The following is a 19,409-nucleotide window of genomic DNA, read 5'->3' as shown; positions in this document are numbered from 1 at the left end:
CCAGTAGTATTCTAGTACCCTGGTTTGATCCCAGCTCAGTAGTATTCTAGTACCCTGGTTTGATCCCAGCTCAGTATATTTCTAGTACCCTGGTTTGATCCCAGCTCAGTAGTATTCTAGTACCCTGGTTTGATCCCAGCTCCAGTAGTATTCTAGTACCCTGGTTTGATCCCAGCTCAGTAGTATTCTAGTACCCTGGTTTGATCCCAGCTCAGTAGTATTCTAGTACCCTGGTTTGATCCCAGCTCAGTAGTATTCTAGTACCCTGGTTTGATCCCAGCTCTAGGAGTATTCTAGTACCCTGGTTTGATCCCAGCTCTAGGAGTATTCTAGTACCCTGGTTTGATCCCAGCTCCAGGAGTATTCTAGTACCCTGGTTTGATCCCAGCTCCAGGAGTATTCTAGTACCCTGGTTTGATCCCAGCTCCAGGAGTATTCTAGTACCCTGGTTTGATCCCAGGGCCAGTAGTATTCTAGTACCCTGGTTTGATCCCAGCTCCAGTAGTATTCTAGTACCCTGGTTTGATCCCAGCTCCAGTAGTATTCTAGTACCCTGGTTTGATCCCAGCTCCAGTAGTATTCTAGTACCCTGGTTTGATCCCAGCTCAGTAGTATTCTAGTACCCTGGTTTGATCCCAGCTCCAGTAGTATTCTAGTACCCTGGTTTGATCCCAGCTCAGTAGTATTCTAGTACCCTGGTTTGATCCCAGCTCCAGTAGTATTCTAGTACCCTGGTTTGATCCCAGCTCCAGTAGTATTCTAGTACCCTGGTTTGATCCCAGCTCCAGTAGTATTCTAGTACCCTGGTTTGATCCCAGCTCCAGTAGTATTCTAGTACCCTGGTTTGATCCCAGCTCCAGTAGTATTCTAGTACCCTGGTTTGATCCCAGCTCAGTAGTATTCTAGTACCCTGGTTTGATCCCAGCTCAGTAGTATTCTAGTACCCTGGTTTGATCCCAGCTCCAGTAGTATTCTAGTACCCTGGTTTGATCCCAGCTCAGTAGTATTCTAGTACCCTGGTTTGATCCCAGCACCAGTAGTATTCTAGTACCCTGGTTTGATCCCAGCTCCAGTAGTATTCTAGTACCCTGGTTTGATCCCAGCTCCAGTAGTATTCTAGTACCCTGGTTTGATCCCAGCTCAGTATATTTCTAGTACCCTGGTTTGATTGATCCCAGCTCAGTAGTATTCTAGTATCCTGGTTTGATCCCAGCTCAGTAGTATTCTAGTACCCTGGTTTGATCCCAGCTCAGTAGTATTCTAGTACCCTGGTTTGATCCCAGGGCCAGTAGTATTCTAGTACCCTGGTTTGATCCCAGCTCCAGTAGTATTCTAGTACCCTGGTTTGATCCCAGCTCCAGTAGTATTCTAGTACCCTGGTTTGATCCCAGCTCCAGTAGTATTCTAGTACCCTGGTTTGATCCCAGCTCAGTAGTATTCTAGTACCCTGGTTTGATCCCAGCTCAGTAGTATTCTAGTACCCTGGTTTGATCCCAGCTCAGTAGTATTCTAGTACCCTGGTTTGATCCCAGCTCAGTAGTATTCTAGTACCCTGGTTTGATCCCAGCTCAGTAGTATTCTAGTAGCCTGGTTTGATCCCAGCTCAGTAGTATTCTAGTACCCTGGTTTGATCCCAGGGCCAGTAGTATTCTAGTACCCTGGTTTGATCCCAGGGCCAGTAGTATTCTAGTACCCTGGTTTGATCCCAGCTCAGTAGTATTCTAGTACCCTGGTTTGATCCCAGCTCAGTAGTATTCTAGTACCCTGGTTTGATCCCAGCTCCAGTAGTATTCTAGTACCCTGGTTTGATCCCAGCTCAGTAGTATTCTAGTACCCTGGTTTGATCCCAGCTCAGTAGTATTCTAGTACCCTGGTTTGATCCCAGCTCAGTAGTATTCTAGTACCCTGGTTTGATCCCAGCTCCAGTAGTATTCTAGTACCCTGGTTTGATCCCAGCTCCAGTAGTATTCTAGTACCCTGGTTTGATCCCAGCTCAGTAGTATTCTAGTACCCTGGTTTGATCCCAGCTCCAGTAGTATTCTAGTACCCTGGTTTGATCCCAGCTCCAGTGGTATTCTAGTACCCTGGTTTGATCCCAGCTCCAGTAGTATTCTAGTACCCTGGTTTGATCCCAGCTCTAGTAGTATTCTAGTACCCTGGTTTGATCCCAGCTCCAGTAGTATTCTAGTTCCCTGGTTTGATCCCAGCTCCAGTAGTATTCTAGTACCCTGGTTTGATCCCAGCTCCAGTAGTATTCTAGTACCCTGGTTTGATCCCATGGCCAGTAGTATTCTAGTACCCTGGTTTGATCCCAGCTCCAGTAGTATTCTAGTACCCTGGTTTGATCCCAGCTCTAGTAGTATTCTAGTACCCTGGATTGATCCCAGCTCCAGTAGTATTCTAGTTCCCTGGTTTGATCCCAGCTCCAGTAGTATTCTAGTACCCTGGTTTGATCCCAGCTCCAGTAGTATTCTAGTACCCTGGTTTGATCCCAGGGCCAGTAGTATTCTAGTACCCTGGTTTGATCCCAGCTCCAGTAGTATTCTAGTACCCTGGTTTGATCCCAGCTCTAGGAGTATTCTAGTACCCTGGTTTGATCCCAGCTCCAGTAGTATTCTAGTACCCTGGTTTGATCCCAGCTCAGTAGTATTCTAGTACCCTGGTTTGATCCCAGCTCCAGTAGTATTCTAGTACCCTGGTTTGATCCCAGCTCCAGGAGTATTCTAGTACCCTGGTTTGATCCCAGCTCCAGTAGTATTCTAGTACCCTGGTTTGATCCCAGCTCCAGTAGTATTCTAGTACCCTGGTTTGATCCCAGCTCAGTAGTATTCTAGTACCCTGGTTTGATCCCAGCTCAGTAGTATTCTAGTACCCTGGTTTGATCCCAGCTCAGTAGTATTCTAGTACCCTGGTTTGATCCCAGCTCCAGTAGTATTCTAGTACCCTGGTTTGATCCCAGCTCCAGTAGTATTCTAGTACCCTGGTTTGATCCCAGCTCAGTAGTATTCTAGTACCCTGGTTTGATCCCAGCTCCAGTAGTATTCTAGTACCCTGGTTTGATCCCAGCTCCAGTGGTATTCTAGTACCCTGGTTTGATCCCAGCTCCAGTAGTATTCTAGTACCCTGGTTTGATCCCAGCTCTAGTAGTATTCTAGTACCCTGGTTTGATCCCAGCTCCAGTAGTATTCTAGTTCCCTGGTTTGATCCCAGCTCCAGTAGTATTCTAGTACCCTGGTTTGATCCCAGGGCCAGTAGTATTCTAGTACCCTGGTTTGATCCCAGCTCCAGTAGTATTCTAGTACCCTGGTTTGATCCCAGCTCTAGTAGTATTCTAGTACCCTGGTTTGATCCCAGCTCCAGTAGTATTCTAGTTCCCCGGTTTGATCCCAGCTCCAGTAGTATTCTAGTACCCTGGTTTGATCCCAGCTCCAGTAGTATTCTAGTACCCTGGTTTGATCCCAGGGCCAGTAGTATTCTAGTACCCTGGTTTGATCCCAGCTCCAGTAGTATTCTAGTACCCTGGTTTGATCCCAGCTCTAGGAGTATTCTAGTACCCTGGTTTGATCCCAGCTCCAGTAGTATTCTAGTACCCTGGTTTGATCCCAGCTCAGTAGTATTCTAGTACCCTGGTTTGATCCCAGCTCCAGTAGTATTCTAGTACCCTGGTTTGATCCCAGCTCCAGTAGTATTCTAGTACCCTGGTTTGATCCCAGCTCAGTAGTATTCTAGTACCCTGGTTTGATCCCAGCTCCAGTAGTATTCTAGTACCCTGGTTTGATCCCAGCTCAGTAGTATTCTAGTACCCTGGTTTGATCCCAGCACCAGTAGTATTCTAGTACTCTGGTTTGATCTCAGCTCCAGTAGTATTCTAGTACCCTGATTTGATCCCAGCTCCAGTAGTATTCTAGTACCCTGGTTTGATCCCAGCTCAGTATATTTCTAGTACCCTGGTTTGATTGATCCCAGCTCAGTAGTATTCTAGTACCCTGGTTTGATCCCAGCTCAGTAGTATTCTAGTACCCTGGTTTGATCCCAGGGCCAGTAGTATTCTAGTACCCTGGTTTGATCCCAGCTCCAGTAGTATTCTAGTACCCTGGTTTGATCCCAGCTCCAGTAGTATTCTAGTACCCTGGTTTGATCCCAGCTCCAGTAGTATTCTAGTACCCTGGTTTGATCCCAGCTCAGTAGTATTCTAGTACCCTGGTTTGATCCCAGCTCAGTAGTATTCTAGTACCCTGGTTTGATCCCAGGGCCAGTAGTATTCTAGTACCCTGGTTTGATCCCAGCTCAGTAGTATTCTAGTACCCTGGTTTGATCCCAGGGCCAGTAGTATTCTAGTACCCTGGTTTGATCCCAGCTCAGTAGTATTCTAGTACCCTGGTTTGATCCCAGGGCCAGTAGTATTCTAGTACCCTGGTTTGATCCCAGGGCCAGTAGTATTCTAGTACCCTGGTTTGATCCCAGGGCCAGTAGTATTCTAGTACCCTGGTTTGATCCCAGCTCAGTAGTATTCTAGTACCCTGGTTTGATCCCAGCTCTAGTAGTATTCTAGTACCCTGGTTTGATCCCAGCTCCAGTAGTATTCTAGTTCCCTGGTTTGATCCCAGCTCCAGTAGTATTCTAGTACCCTGGTTTGATCCCAGCTCCAGGACTGAACCCTGAGTTAGGTTCCCAATGGTAGTTGAGCACTTGGCAACATGGATTTACATTTTTAGTACTTCTTTCAAAGCAAACAAAAACCCCAAAAGATTCCACTAGTAGATTGTGTGGTAAAACAAAGTTAGCTAAAACGCTTACCCTCACCCCAAGACTGAGTATACGAAAGTTCTGTTGACAATCTGCAGGAAATCCTGCGTGAGTTGTATGTCACTGATTTCATCAATGTAGTACCAGCAGTGTGTATACAGGAACCAGGAGACGGACTGTAACAGTGGTCTGGTCCAGGAACCAGGAGACAGACTGTAACAGTGATCTGGTCCAGGAACCAGGAGACAGACTGTAACAGTGATCTGGTCCAGGAACCAGGAGACGGACTTTACCAGAGGTCTGGTCCAGGAACCAGGAGACGGACTGCATTCATGGTTTGGTCTGGGTCCCTCCATCCAGTCTGTCCTGAACCTCAGATTCAGACCAAAGAGACAGAAAACATTGAGTCTCCTCGTCGCTCTATTGGGGTTTTTTCACCTCAATTTTGTTTCAGTCCAGAGCCCCTAGTGGCCAGAGAGAGAATTGTTTCAGTCCAGAGCCCCTAGTGGCCAGGGAGAGAATTGTTTCAGTCCAGAGCCCCTAGTGGCCAGAGAGAGAATTGTTTCAGTCCAGAGCCCCTAGTGGCCAGAGAGAGAAGTGTTTCAGTCCAGAGCCCCTAGTGGCCAGAGAGAGAAGTGTTTCAGTCCAGAGCCCCTAGTGGCCAGAGAGAGAATTGTTTCAGTCCAGAGCCCCTAGTGGCCAGAGAGAGAAGTGTTTCAGTCCAGAGCCCCTAGTGGCCAGAGAGAGAATTGTTTCAGTCCGGAGCCCCTAGTGGCCAGAGAGAGAATTGTTTCAGTCCGGAGCCTCTAGTGGCCAGAGAGAGAATTGTTTCAGTCCGGAGCCCCTAGTGGCCAGAGAGAGAATTGTTTCAGTCCGGAGCCCCTAGTGGCCAGAGAGAGAATTGTTTCAGTCCGGAGCCCCTAGTGGCCAGAGAGAGAATTGTTTCAGTCCGGAGCCTCTAGTGGCCAGAGAGAGAATTGTTTCAGTCCAGAGCCCCTAGTGGCCAGAGAGAGAATTGTTTCAGTCCGGAGCCCCTAGTGGCCAGAGAGAGAATTGTTTCAGTCCGGAGCCCCTAGTGGCCAGAGAGAGAATTGTTTCAGTCCGGAGCCCCTAGTGGCCAGAGAGAGAATTGTTTCAGTCCAGAGCCCCTAGTGGCCAGAGAGAGAATTGTTTCAGTCCAGAGCCCCTAGTGGCCAGAGAGAGAATTGTTTCAGTCCAGAGCCCCTAGTGGCCAGAGAGAGAATTGTTTCAGTCCGGAGCCCCTAGTGGCCAGAGAGAGAATTGTTTCAGTCCGGAGCCTCTAGTGGCCAGAGAGAGAATTGTTTCAGTCCGGAGCCCCTAGTGGCCAGAGAGAGAATTGTTTCAGTCCGGAGCCCCTAGTGGCCAGAGAGAGAATTGTTTCAGTCCGGAGCCTCTAGTGGCCAGAGAGAGAATAATAACGTATTTATGAGGTTGGAGCTTATTTTTCAACATTTCAGCATTACACAGTGAATTTCTGCTCCTTTCACTTTATTTCTGGACGTGTCTGAATCAAATGCTAATAAATGTAATAAGTCGATCATAAGAGAGACAACATTTTCCCATTTTAATTGAAAGAGTATGGTGTTTTTTGAGCCTTCAATTAATAAATATTATAGTTATGGCGCCACGAGACCACTTTTTGAAGCAAACTGCACAAAACGTGTAAAACATTTATTTAAAAAAAGTTAAATCTGGTTCTGTTATACCTTGGCCGCAGTTTCATTGCCAGATGATCGTGTTATTTACATCATGTAATAACAACCGAACAATGCTATAAATCTCAATCAAATATAAAAAAACCATGAAAAACACATTACTGGTTTTATTAACAGCGACTAATGGCAACAGAAGATTGAATTTTCTCTGCACATGTGAACTTTCTGCGAACTGCTCTGAGATAGACTGAGGTCAGTCTGTAGGGAATCTTCCATTGCTCATGTTATTCTCACCTCACAAATTCATATGGACAAAAACACTATTGTGTTTGTCCACTTTCAGCTTCCACCAAGTACACGGACAAAGACAGCGGGGGGATGTTGGTGTGGTCTCCGTATCACACCATCACCGACTCCAGATGTGAGTGAGTTGACTTTGGCCTGAGGACACGTCTCTCAGGTCCTGCTGACTGTGTCTTCTGTCCACAGTGGACGAATACATCGCCATCGCCAAAGAAAAGCATGGCTACAACGTGGAGCAGGTGAGTCCAGCCAGGAGACAGTCCTGCCCTCTGCCCTGGGTTCAGTAAACCCTTGATGGAGAATGTGTGAAGCTGATGTTGGGAGCTGGACAGATGTGGTTTGACTTTAGTCTCCACTCCTTCATCTCCCAGAGTCACATGGCACGTATCCAATTAGGTTCTACAGTTCCTGTTATTTTCTCTGCTCCTCCTGGGTCGTGTCTCTGGTGTCCTTCATGACGGGACAGGAGACGCATGCAGACACTTTGTCAAACTGTGGAAGTCAACTAGAAGTGTAGAGACGTGACTGTTCTCCACTGGAGGGCGTCAGAGAGCCCAGATGTTCATGAACAAGGAGCACAGTCCTGTGGGGAACAGGATCCAGGATTACAGTTCTACTGATGTCTACATGTTCAAACATGGCTTCATTTAGGTTTTGAATACATTCTCTGGTGTTATTTGACTTTGATTCCGACAATGCTGAGAACTGACACTGGAAGGCCAAGAATTTAGTTTTGGTAGTTTTTGTTGTAAACCATCAACAGAAAATATCATTTTGTGTGTGTGTGTGTGTGTGTGTGTGTGTGTGTGTGTGTGTGTGTGTGTGTGTGTGTGTGTGTGTGTGTGTGTGTGTGTGTGTGTGTGTGTGTGTGTGTGTGTGTGTGTGTGTGTGTGTGTGTGTGTGTGTGTGTGTGTGTGCAGGCTCTGGGGATGCTCTTCTGGCACAAACACAACATTGAGCGGTCTCTGGCCGACCTGCCCAACTTCACTCCCTTCCCAGATGAGTGGACGGTGGAGGACAAGGTGCTGTTTGAACAGGCCTTCAGCTTCCATGGGAAGAGTTTCCATCGCATCCAGCAGATGGTAAAGACGAGTCCTTCCTGTCCGGGGACATGGTGCAGTCTGAGCATTCAACACGCCTCCTGTATTGCCTTCAGTTACCAGATAAATCCATCTCCAGCCTGGTGAAGTATTACTACTCCTGGAAGAAGACGCGCTCCAGAACCAGTCTGATGGACCGGCAGGCCCGCAAGCTGGCCAGCAGGAGCAACCAGGAGGACAGGTACCTCGCCGGCCCTCTGGAGGAGGAGACATGAGCTCTGTTGGAGACCAGCTTTGGATTACTTTACTAAACAATGAGTAGATTCTAGCAAAAACAAACTGATTTTATTTTCTACTGTTGAAGTATGATGTTGTCATAAGATATTTTTCAATTATACTGACCACTTAAATTGCTAATCTCGACCATTATCAGAAGTGTGGGACATTACAAAGAACCCTGAATAACTAAGTACTCAATGTCTCTGTGAATAATATTTGATTACAACGGTGGTAAAGCGACAGAGAAAGGAATGGAGGAAACAAAGCCGTCAACAGTCTGTGAGGCTGAGAGGAATGTAGAATATAATCTGCAAGATCCTGCTCATTCTTCATGTTCACATATTTATAAAGCAGTCGAGTGTGTTTGGTCAGTTCAAAGAAACACGACGTAAAACAAGCTGAATGCGTCTCCGTCAATCAGTTGTGTACTGGAAACTCCTCTGAAGACTCCAACATTCTCCTCTCAACCTCTGGTTTAATGTCTGGGAACGTCACTGTTCACTGGTGATGAAGACTGAAGCTGCTTCCTGAACACACCTGCTCCTGATGATGTCATCACTGCTGCTTCAGTTCAGCCCAGAGGCTCCTCCCTGCTCCTGATGATGTCATCACTGCTGCTTCAGTTCAGCCCAGAGGCTCCTCCCTGCTCCTGATGATGTCATCACTGCTGCTTCAGTTCAGCCCAGAGGCTCCTCCCTGCTCCTGATGATGTCATCACTGCTGCTTCAGTTCAGCCCAGAGGCTCCTCCCTGCTCCTCTTAGTTATTAACGTCCACATTTTAAGTACTGGACTCTTGTGTTTGAGGCTCATTAGACATAAATTCCTGTTTGAAATGTTGCTGCAGTTTGGTGTAAAGTTTGTTTTTAAACTTGAGCTGGTTGTTTGTTTTGCTGTGCAGTGATGAAGAGATGGACGCCACTCCCATCGAAGCCCATGACAGCGACTACGACCCCAATAAAGAAACCAAGAAAGATGTAACTACAAAATCATTTACCAACAAAGAGGGAAAGTTCAGCTTGCGATGTAACCAGCAGACCTCCAGTGTGTATTCTGACCTGAAGATGGTTGAATACAGCACACATCAGCATTCTATAGTGTTTTGGCTCAGTGGGCCAAGAAGCTAGAGTCCTGCTGATAAAGATGTTCAGGATGGGTTTGGGAGGAAAATCTGAAGTAGTATGAGACTTTGTCCCTCCCTTGTCTCTGTAGTATAAACCTGAAATGATTGTTTTGATTGGGAGGAGCATATTTAACCTGACTCACTGGTCTTTGGTCCGTCTGTCTTGTGTCCTGGAACCAGGCCGACCCCCCACTTCCAGGTTCTAAGGTGGCTTTGGGTCGTCGAGAGCATCAGACCCTGCAGCACAGACACCACCAGCGCTCCCGCTGCCGCCCCCCTAAAGGCATGTACCTGACTCAGGAGGACGTGGTGGCCGTGTCCTGCAGCGCCTCTGCTGCCAACACCCTCCTGCGACAGCTGGACATGGAGCTGGTGTCTCTGAAGAGGCAGGTAGGGGGCGCCACAACTCAACCAGTGAGGAGGAACATGTGCTTTCAATCGCATGACAATTCATCATCACACATCAGAAACCATTCGCCACTTCAGGCAGAGCAAACAGTCACATTAGTATCAACATCCTCTACAGAGGAATACAGCTGCTCAGATTAAATTCTAATACTATATTAATCATATTATGTTGCATTTCTAGAGCGCTGCATCAGTCTGCCCACTTCCATGTATGTTGGTGAAACATGTTCAACAGGTTCCCCGTTTCAGACGTTACAAATGTTCAAACAATGTAGGGGGCGCCATGGAGCCATTTCACAGTCTGCTTCTTCATGAACATGTGGACCAACTTATCAAACTGGGGAAAGCCACATGAAATGCACCATTAGCAGTGACAGTGGCATTTACAGAGAGCTCTGTTATCAAAAGTGTATTTGATATTTTCTCTTATTTACACTGAGTGTGACTCATTTAGAGTCACACTCAGTGAGAGTCAGTCTGTTTACAGAGTATCAGTCTGGCAGACAGGAATATGAACATTGCACTTCTGACAGTGTCACTTTAAGTTCCTCATTGATGGTGATTGTTGTTGTTGTCTTACTGTTTACTGTTTAAGTTGTGACCGTGTGATAAAACTAGTTCCACATGTGAGGAACCGATTCCTGTTCCTTATGTTGACTCTGGTTCCAAGTCCCCCCGCAGTGAAAAGGCCTGTTTTTTGTCTTGTGCTTTTTAAGAGGACAAAAAGAAGAAGCCTAAAGTGAGTCGTAGTTCTCGTAGATTATAAGCAAAATGTGAGCTTTTTGTTAAATGTGCTGCTGATGAGGATTGCCTCTCCAACCATACAGACTTGCAGCTTCTTATTTTCTATTTACATTTGGTCTAATTTCTTTATATCCTGTTGAATCGTATCATATTGCACCAAATTGCATTGCATCAAATCAATGAGCGTGAAAGAGTGAATTGTATTGCATGGTACTGCCAGGGGATTCAGTGAATGGCTGATGTATCACCTCGCTGGTCGTGTGGTGAGATTCGTGTTCAACCTTGTCCGTGATTAACATTCTCCTGCCTAATGTGCAAATATCTATTCACAGAAAAATGGCCACCTGCTGGTAACAGGAAAAAGCATTCCCACATTTTCACCGCACTCTGGCATGAACCAAACCTCAACATGCACCCCGTTCCGACGTGCAGGGTGTGAGGACCGCCTACCGCTGCTTGCAGCTGATATTCTTAGGGACTGATCCGGAAGGCCCAGGACCCTATTTGGTTTTGTAATGTTTATTATTCTTCTTTATTTTTCCGCCCTGAGGCCCAATTGGACCCACTAAACATACTAAAATGTTTCATTTGATTTACTACGCTCATAAATACTGACCGTGGCATTAAGGACGTGTTACAATTAACCCTGAGTGCTCCAGTGTTTCTCTAGCACCACTAGAACGATGTATACGGCCCGTAGGAATGTCGTAGAGAGACCAAACCAAAACTCAATTGTTCATCTCATCAAGGCCTGATGATATTCTGATGATTGATACCCCAATCCTAAAACCAACTTGCATTTCAAAGTACGATTTTCACCCCAAAAAGTCCCTCAACCTCTGAGTGACAAAACATTTGACCCCTAAACACACTCACATGCTCACTAGATGTGGCACGCTCATTAACACTGGATAACATTATGAGAAAATGTAAACGTTAACCCACAGAGTTCCAAAATGTGCTCTCTCGCACCACCTACAAACACTACGGCCAGCAAAAACACTAAAACGGCGGTCGCGGTGCGTAGGAATGTCGTAGAAAGTTCAATTCTCCGTCTCGTCGAGCCCGACCAATCCCGCGCTGCTACCCCGACCTGAATCCGACAGGAAGGCCACAATTTGCCTTTCAAATAATATATACAAACGTGAGCTAATCTGAGCGTGAATATCTGTGGACTTCAAAAACCTCCTAAATGGTAGAAGAGACTCTCCTCAATAATCCACAATATCACTGTCAGTCGTCGACTGGTTTTGTTTCTCCACTCAGCTCCAAGCTGCAGGGCATCGCCAACACTCTTCTGCCGCAGTACTAAATACGAGCAGGAGAAGTACATTCTTCTCTGTGATGCTACGTGGAACGCTCCTCGCGGTGGCGCCGCCATCTTGGCCCGGTCGCGGCTCCGCTCAGTCTCATCTGCTTGACAGGAGCAATGAAGTGTCAGAGACTTTAATCAATCGTCAGTCGCTGAATACTGAACTCTTTTTCACCTGCTTTTCTTTCCTGCAAACTTCATACATGTAGTTCTAATACTGGATACATGCTTTGGAGTATTTTGATATTTATAGTGGAATAAACAATAGTAAAATGTTCTGATTTGTGATCTATGATAAAACACAACACACACACACACACGAACACAAGTTTAAGTGTTGACACACCGTGATGAGGGACAGACGAGGACAACAGGCAGGTTTTTCTGTAAACTTTCAAGCTGAATGGCCAAAATACTGTGGCTGGACCAGATTGAGAACGTTGAGGCTGCAGGTGATACAGGTTTGTTTCCATCCTGCAGTCTGGCTTCACTGTAACGCACCAGAACGGAGCCCAGCGCACCAGGGAGAGTCTGAGGTCAGGCCTCTGAAGTTTGTACACTTTGGTTTGAGAGGAGAGAACTTAAGGTCTGTGGTTCAAAACCGGCTGCTAAAAAGCTCCAATCTGGTCCCACCAGGTTCGGTGGATTTAAAGGATTTATACAAGTTGTTTATATTTTGTGCAGAGTGTTTCATCAGTAAACGCTGCTTAGATCTTGATTAAAAAAAACCACTCAGACCAGAGTGGTAAAATATTGCAATAATAACCTTTAAATGTCCACTTCAGACTCCTGGTATGACGGCATGAGAGCAGCCCTCTGGTACTGGCTTTAATTCCCCTAATTCAGTAACTTTTTACAATTCGATAAGAACTGACACAATAATGGATGAGGACAAAAACAAGAAACGAGGATATGGGTTGTGAAACATAGTTGAACGGGAAATCGATAAAGAAGTCGCTGCTCACGAAGCTCCAACACGACAAGATGGAGGACATGGAAAAAGCCAACTCTGGACTCTTGGTAAGGCAGTGAGTGAAGCCGTGGCCGGGGAGGCGGCACTCCAGGACCTGACAAGACCTCAATGATTTCTGCTCCTGTTTCCAGGAGGATATCAAAGAAAACATGGATGAGTTCACGCTGGAAATAAACTGGAAAATACAAGTGAGACAGAAGGAACGGTGAAGTGTGTGGGAGAGAGGGAGGAGAGCGTGGGACATTGGAGTGAAAGCTGCACTACAGGACCACGTCTCGGCCCTGCAGGGAGCAACAAGAGCCCCGTTCACGGCGTCCGGAGGATGCAGAGGCGCCGCCGCGTCGTCTGATCAAGTCGGCTGAGAGCAGAGCTTCTGAGGCTGAGGCTTGGGGATTGAGCGCGCTCACTGCGCCCTGACGCAAGGAACACCTGCAGGCTACGGTTGTCGGCACGGCTAGCTAGGATGCACGTCTTCTTTGAAACGGGCACCATCCTATACAATAACGCAGCGGAGGAGCTGCGGAGACGGGGACTCTACGTGGGTGAGGCAGCTTGTGGGACCGGGAGCAAGGAAGCCTCGGAGGCTGGCCGAGTCCTACCATGGGAGACGACTGAGACCCGGAGGACCTGCTCAAGCGACGGTCCAACAGGAAGTCCTGGAGGACGCAGGACGGAGCCGGCAGCTGCTGCAGGGAGGAGTTTTATTCTCAACTTCCCATCATTGGATTATAATAGTGACTGTTGGTATTAAACCCTATCCAGTCCCTTCTTTCATTTCTATTTAATGAACAATGAAGGCTGGTGCCTACAGAGAACACAACCACAAAACCTTCTTCTTCCTGCCACCTTGTGGCCCCACCTTGTGGCCCCACCTTGTGGCTCGCCCCCTCATTGTCGAAGGCGGAACTGCACCTTTTCTCTTGATAGTTCACTTCAGTGTTTTGTATTTTAGTTCTTTGGGTCTTTTCGTTTTGCCCTGCTGTGTTTATTTTGAGGTCTGGGACGTTACAAGTGCTATGCTTCGTATGTAGAACTGATGCAACATTATAATAATATGCTCTCTTTGAATGTAAATGGGATAAATAATCCCATCAAAAGAAGTAAAATGATGTCTAAAATATATATATATCAGTGTTAATTTTGGCAGCAAATTCTGATTTAGTCTTAGTCTTATTTTTTATTTTTTTTTGTCTTTTGAATAACACACCATTTAGTCTTAGTCTAGTTTTAGTCTTCTGAAATCTTTTAGTCTTAGTCTAGTTTTAGTAGACTAAACATTAGCAGATATTAGTCGACGACAGTGGACTTAGTCGACTAAATGTTTCTTTTTTCATGGAACGGTTAGGTATAAGGGTTTGCAATACAAAATATGCAATACAGACACAGAAAACGGTTGTAATACAACATGTATTTTATTCTTAATGTCATAACAGAACTCGCCTCCTTCAATATTGCATCAATCTCCAGTTTGATCTTCTGTGGACTATGTGCATCATTAATGCATGAGATCTAAAATGTGTTGAATTCAGGGGCTTATTTTTAACAAAATCCAAGTTAAATAACTGGTTAGGCTACAATGCCTCACGTATTGCGACTCTGTGCAAAATCAACAAGATATAAACAGAACAGATGAGTGCAATTCTGAAATTTAAAATAAAATATGTATTGGCTGTAACTACCAAAGAGTACTCCTTTGTCTTCAAGTAAATAAGAAAAACCTTGTCTCTCAGCATTGAAAATACAGGTAAATATCACATTAAACTAAAAAAGCACACAACTCTGTGAACATCATCTTCTTCATCGTCTCTTACTATGCATTGAGTGCAAAATCAGATATTTGAAAAGAAAAACAAATATGTAAAAGAAAATGTGCATCGTCATTGCACACAAAATTAAATTCTTCTGTTAATAAATAAAAAGAGGTATCAATGAGCTCAACTCAAAACAAGTGAATTACATGCTAAGCTGTAATGCCATTTTTGCATGGAACAAAAAATCTCTGCTCTCATATTAAACAAAACAAATACCAATATCAAGTTGTGCAGCTACAGGAAATGCTGTAAATAGCAGTGAACACAACAGTTCTATTTCTCTCTGTTCATTTTAAGGAAAGCACTTCGCTCCAATGTGACCCTTCCTCTGTTGCGCCGTCCTCTTGTGAGGTCACCTGTGACGCTGAATACCCTCTCTGCAAAAGCTTGAGAAGCTGGCATAGCCAACAAGTCTAATGCAAGTGGCTTTAAACTGTGATAAAAACTGTCACTCTTTTCCAGCCAGAAGTCTGTTCCTGTATCGTCAGTGATGGGATGTGAAAGTTCTTCCTTGTACTTGATGATGTGCTGCCTGATGCTGGTTGTGGAGGTTTTCTGTTTAAGCCGCGTGGTGCGGCATTTTGAGAGGAACCTAAATACAGGCTGCTTTGAGGATGGCGCTGCTTCTGGTTCCTCAATCACCTCTTCTTCTGCATCTTCTTCAGACTGGTCCACCTCCTGTCTTGTGTGTGGGAAAGTGCATTTGACCACATAGTCCTCTGCCTGTTTCAGCAGTTCCGGGATATTTCCATCAGCCACATCAACATTAACAAGGATTTCACAGACAGTTGGGTTGACAAAGCAGGCAGCCGCTGCAAGCGGTGAGAACTTTTCATCAGCTGAATCCAAGAAGCAAGCAAAACGCTGGATCAGATTTGCTCTCATTTTCTCTGCAAGAGTGGCGAGATCTCTGTACCGAGTGCTCTCTGCAAAGTCAGTCAGGTGACTCAGCAGATCAAAGAGGGCAGGAACCACTAGGGACATAGATGAGGTGTCACTCTGGAGGGTTTTAGTGTGTTCCGCAAAAGGCAGCAGTAGGTCTTGGATTGATGAAAGCTTTTGCCACTCACTGGTAAGCAAACTGTCCCATCCCATGTCACTTGCCATTTGACAGACTGCATCTTTGACTGTGAGGAGTCGTGTGACCATGCTGAATGTGCTCGACCAGCGTGTGGGGCAGTCATTTACAACAATAAGACCACACTGGTCCAGTACCCTCTGTGTTGCAACTGAGGACTTGCGAAAGAGCTTCACCACCGACCTTGCTTTATTGAGGACTCTTTTGACAGTCGTCTCTTTCTGCAACATGTGGACCACAAGTTGTATAGTATGCACCACACACGGTGTCCGGTCCATTTCCATGTCGACATGATGGTACCTAAAAACAGGAAGAAAGGACAACCAAATAAGTATAAACCTAATAAAGTGACTGGTGTGTGTGTGTATACTCTATACATGTGTCGGGGAAAATCATTCATGTGATAATTGTCATGTAAAAGAATAAACTAATCATGGCTCACCGCTGGTCTTCAGTTACAGATTCAGGGTCACTTTCCATTGTGGACCCAGGGGAGTCGTCCTCTGAGTCTGAGCTGGTTTCTTCTGTTGTTGTGTGTTTAAAGGCTGCCACCATGTTACTCCCATTGTCCATTATTACGGTCAGGATCCTCTCCTTTGGTATGGCCCACTCCTGCATACATTTATCCACGTATGCCTTGATAGACAGTGCAGTGTGTGGGTGAGCTACTTGTTCAAGGGCCAACAATATGTGTACAGGTTTACTTTGTTCAACACAAAAGTAGCATGCGCTTATGGCAAGGAATGAGGCTGTCAGTCCTTTTTTTGTCCACATGTCAAGGCCAATCGATACTCTCCGGGCAGCAGCCAGTCTCTCTTTGAATTTCTGTCTTTCATGTTCATACTGTGTTTCAATCAAATTGCTCATTTGGTTTTCTTTGGAACTGTTAGTCTCCTATCTACTATCTCCATCATTAGCACAAAGTCCTCGTCTTCAATTGTTGTGACTGGTAAACCTGTGCGTCCAATCCATCTAGCTATGGCCTGCTCCTTGGTATGTTGTTCCTTCGATTCAGTTTTGTATTTTGAAGAACTTTGGAAAGCTGTAGAGATGGCCTGCTGCTGGGTTTCACTAGCAGCGCTAGTTTTATTTCCCCTTGGCCCATGGTCATCTTTGTAATCAGACGTCTTCTGTATCTGTGAGGGTGAAAAGGGGGGAATCAAGCTGTGATTCTTTTCTTTCTTGCCCAATCTCCTCAAACCTCTCTGACACACACACACACACACACACACACACACACACACACACGTATGTTTATTAAGCTGGCTTTTGCCTTCACAAATCTGCCATCTCTCAGTGTGAAATTTGTTCAATTCAGTGGCTAATAAAATAAAAGTTCAATAACTGCTTAGGCTACAATGACACCCACACACACAATCTACTAGTACATATTTCATTCAATTTGAGAACATTGAATATTTATAATCCTATTAATTCAGCGAGATAATCGTCTCAGACTCAGTCTTATCAATAGAGTGTTTACACGGCGTGTCATCGAGCGGCCATTGCTGCGAATTTAGGCAAAGCATCAACATAAAAGTAGTTACAGCAATTTTGTGCTTACCGATAAACAAGACTCAAAGTAGGCACGGGGAAGTTGTTAATCAGTGCCGCATTTTCGGTTGCACATATTGGGCGAACATAGCGAAACTCCTGCATTACGTTGGTTTGAAAAGAGGTAAATGACTACTGACAGTTGTCTGTAGAACCGAGGTGATTGTGGTTAGCATGGCTGTATAGATAATCGCTGGGCGGTGTGCTTTAATGCGGTTGTTGTTGTTTAGAAGACATTTTAAACTTATAATTTAACTTTGATAGTTTATCTCCATTGACTGGTGTTAATTCAATATCTCAGCAAAGGCCGCGCATCCGGGTAATTGCCCAAATTCTGACGTTGGTGAAAACACACTATACAGTTCAAAGGTGGATTCCTTTAGCTTTTATCGTACTCCAAGTTTAGCAGAAACACATGTGTTGATATGATAAAATAACCGTAGCTTACCTTCGCATGTATTTCTTGATGAGTCGTCTGTAAATGCCGCTTCAAGTTGGTGTTTTTCCCAGAAATGTTTGCTCCACACGCTGTACGTGTTGTTCTCCTTGTTGTCATATGTGAAGTGCGACCAAATGTCAATTCTTCGTTTTCGCCCTAGTCCTGACATGTCTATCGTGCACGAGACATGCAGTTTCCCTCGGACATGGTAGGCTACACCGTTGTTACTTTGTTCTCCTCTTAGCTGCTGCGTTTGTTTCAGGTTTGTTTACCTGTTGTTGCTCGCGTGCATTTGCCGCGGCATTTTAAAATGGCTGCCTCCCTCCGCACAGATCAACCAATGAGATCAACGTATCCTCAAAAGATTCGCTCTGATTGGATTTCTTCCCAACTTGTCCCGCAAAAAGAGTAGTTCTGATTGGATCTCTTCTCCATTCGTCCCGCCTTCGAGTTTCGTCTCGTTTTTATTCGTGGACTATAGTGTCAGTTATCCTTCGTCTCAGTCTTCGTCATCATATCTGACTTTTATTTAGTTTTTATTTAGTTCTCGTCCGTGAAAAAGGTTTATTGACGAACATTTTTCGTCATAGTCTTAGTCTACGAAATTAACACTGATATATATGAATATAAAAGGAGAGGATAAACATAGCATTCTGGCAGGAAACATCTTTCTAGTACTGAACACGAAAAACAAAAAAATGGCATCAGAAATACTTTCTTTTCATCATAAAAAGAAAGAAATACTTTCTTTTCATCATAGAAAGAGGGTTGTTACCGTACTGATCTCAAATTCAGTCAGCTTTGAATTGATATCTGAAATAATTGACAGAGGGCAGGTTGGTTGTGCTAAAGGGGAAAATAGACCAGAAAGAAGTGACACTATTCAGTGTTTACGCCCCCAGGGGGTGATATATCTTTCTGTAAAAAGGTGATTGGTCTAATTGCAACGGAAACATACGGGACCCTCATTTGCGTGGGAGACTTCAACATGCTTCTTAATCCTTCATTAGACACAACTAACAGGAAAAGGAATCCAATTGAAAAACGTATAAACAAGGTACTTAAACACTTGGGACTGATTGATGTATGGCTCAGACCCACATTACATATAGTTTATTCAAGAATAGATGATTTATTCATGTATCACCAGGATCTACACAGATGAAAGGACTCTAGAATAGGTCAGAGGGACATTTCAGATCATTCCGGGGTTTATTTTACATTACATCTAGATGGCAGACGGCGAAAAACACTGGAGGTTAAACACAGGTAGGTTGAATGATCCCGCTTTCATTAGCTCAATGGTGTTAGACCTAAGCGAATATTTATAGGATAATGATAACGGGGAGGTAAACCCTGGTATGTTATGGGATGCAGCTCCAGCGGTTGTTAGGGGGAAGATAGAGCCAGGGCGGCCATGTTGAAAAAGATAAAAACCCAAAAGCTGTTTAAGCTGCAGGAAAGATTGAGACACCTAGAACAAGGGTACATTGTTTACACAGATCCTTCTATGATACACCAAATGAGACATGTTAAGCAGGAAATAGCTGAAATACTAAGTGAAGAAGTTGAGAAAAATACAAGGTTTATGAAGCAAAGACACTATGAGGCAGGCCCAAAGCAACAAAACTGCTGGTTTGGAGGCTCAAAAACCAACCGGCAGAAAATACTATCTATAAGATCAGAGACCCTGTTACAAATAAACCTACTAGCTGTCTGGAAGGTATATGAAAAGCGTTTCCTCCAGAATGGTACAATTCTGTGTGAGAACACCTGCTCCCCTTCGTGGCAGGGTTGGGCAGTAACGCATTACTTGTAACTGCGTTACGTAATTAGGATACAAAAAATTTAACTAATCCGTTACAGTACATAAAAAATGTGTAATCTCATTCCAGGTATATTGATAAAAAGTAGGATTACTGAGC

The 19,409-nt window shown here is 44.9% G+C and overlaps 1 protein-coding gene across 1 annotated transcript in view; it reads left to right on the top strand.

Moving 5' to 3' along the window:
* rcor3 (REST corepressor 3) overlaps window positions 1–19,409 on the top strand; it is a gene marked incomplete at its 3' end in the record, with an annotated part of 39,574 nt that overhangs the window by 695 nt on the left and 19,470 nt on the right. The window contains exons 2-7 of the mRNA XM_080516853.1: window positions 6,766–6,843; window positions 6,912–6,964; window positions 7,646–7,807; window positions 7,882–8,006; window positions 8,944–9,019; window positions 9,346–9,555. Of these exons, the coding sequence (XP_080372979.1) occupies window positions 6,766–6,843; window positions 6,912–6,964; window positions 7,646–7,807; window positions 7,882–8,006; window positions 8,944–9,019; window positions 9,346–9,555 (704 nt within the window). The remainder of the gene's footprint in view (window positions 1–6,765; window positions 6,844–6,911; window positions 6,965–7,645; window positions 7,808–7,881; window positions 8,007–8,943; window positions 9,020–9,345; window positions 9,556–19,409) is intronic.

This window comes from Blennius ocellaris (assembly GCF_963422515.1).
Source record: "Blennius ocellaris genome assembly, chromosome: 3".
NCBI lineage: Eukaryota > Metazoa > Chordata > Actinopteri > Blenniiformes > Blenniidae > Blennius > Blennius ocellaris.
The sequence above is the reverse complement of the archived record's forward strand: the minus strand, read 5'-3'. Positions and strand labels throughout refer to the sequence as shown.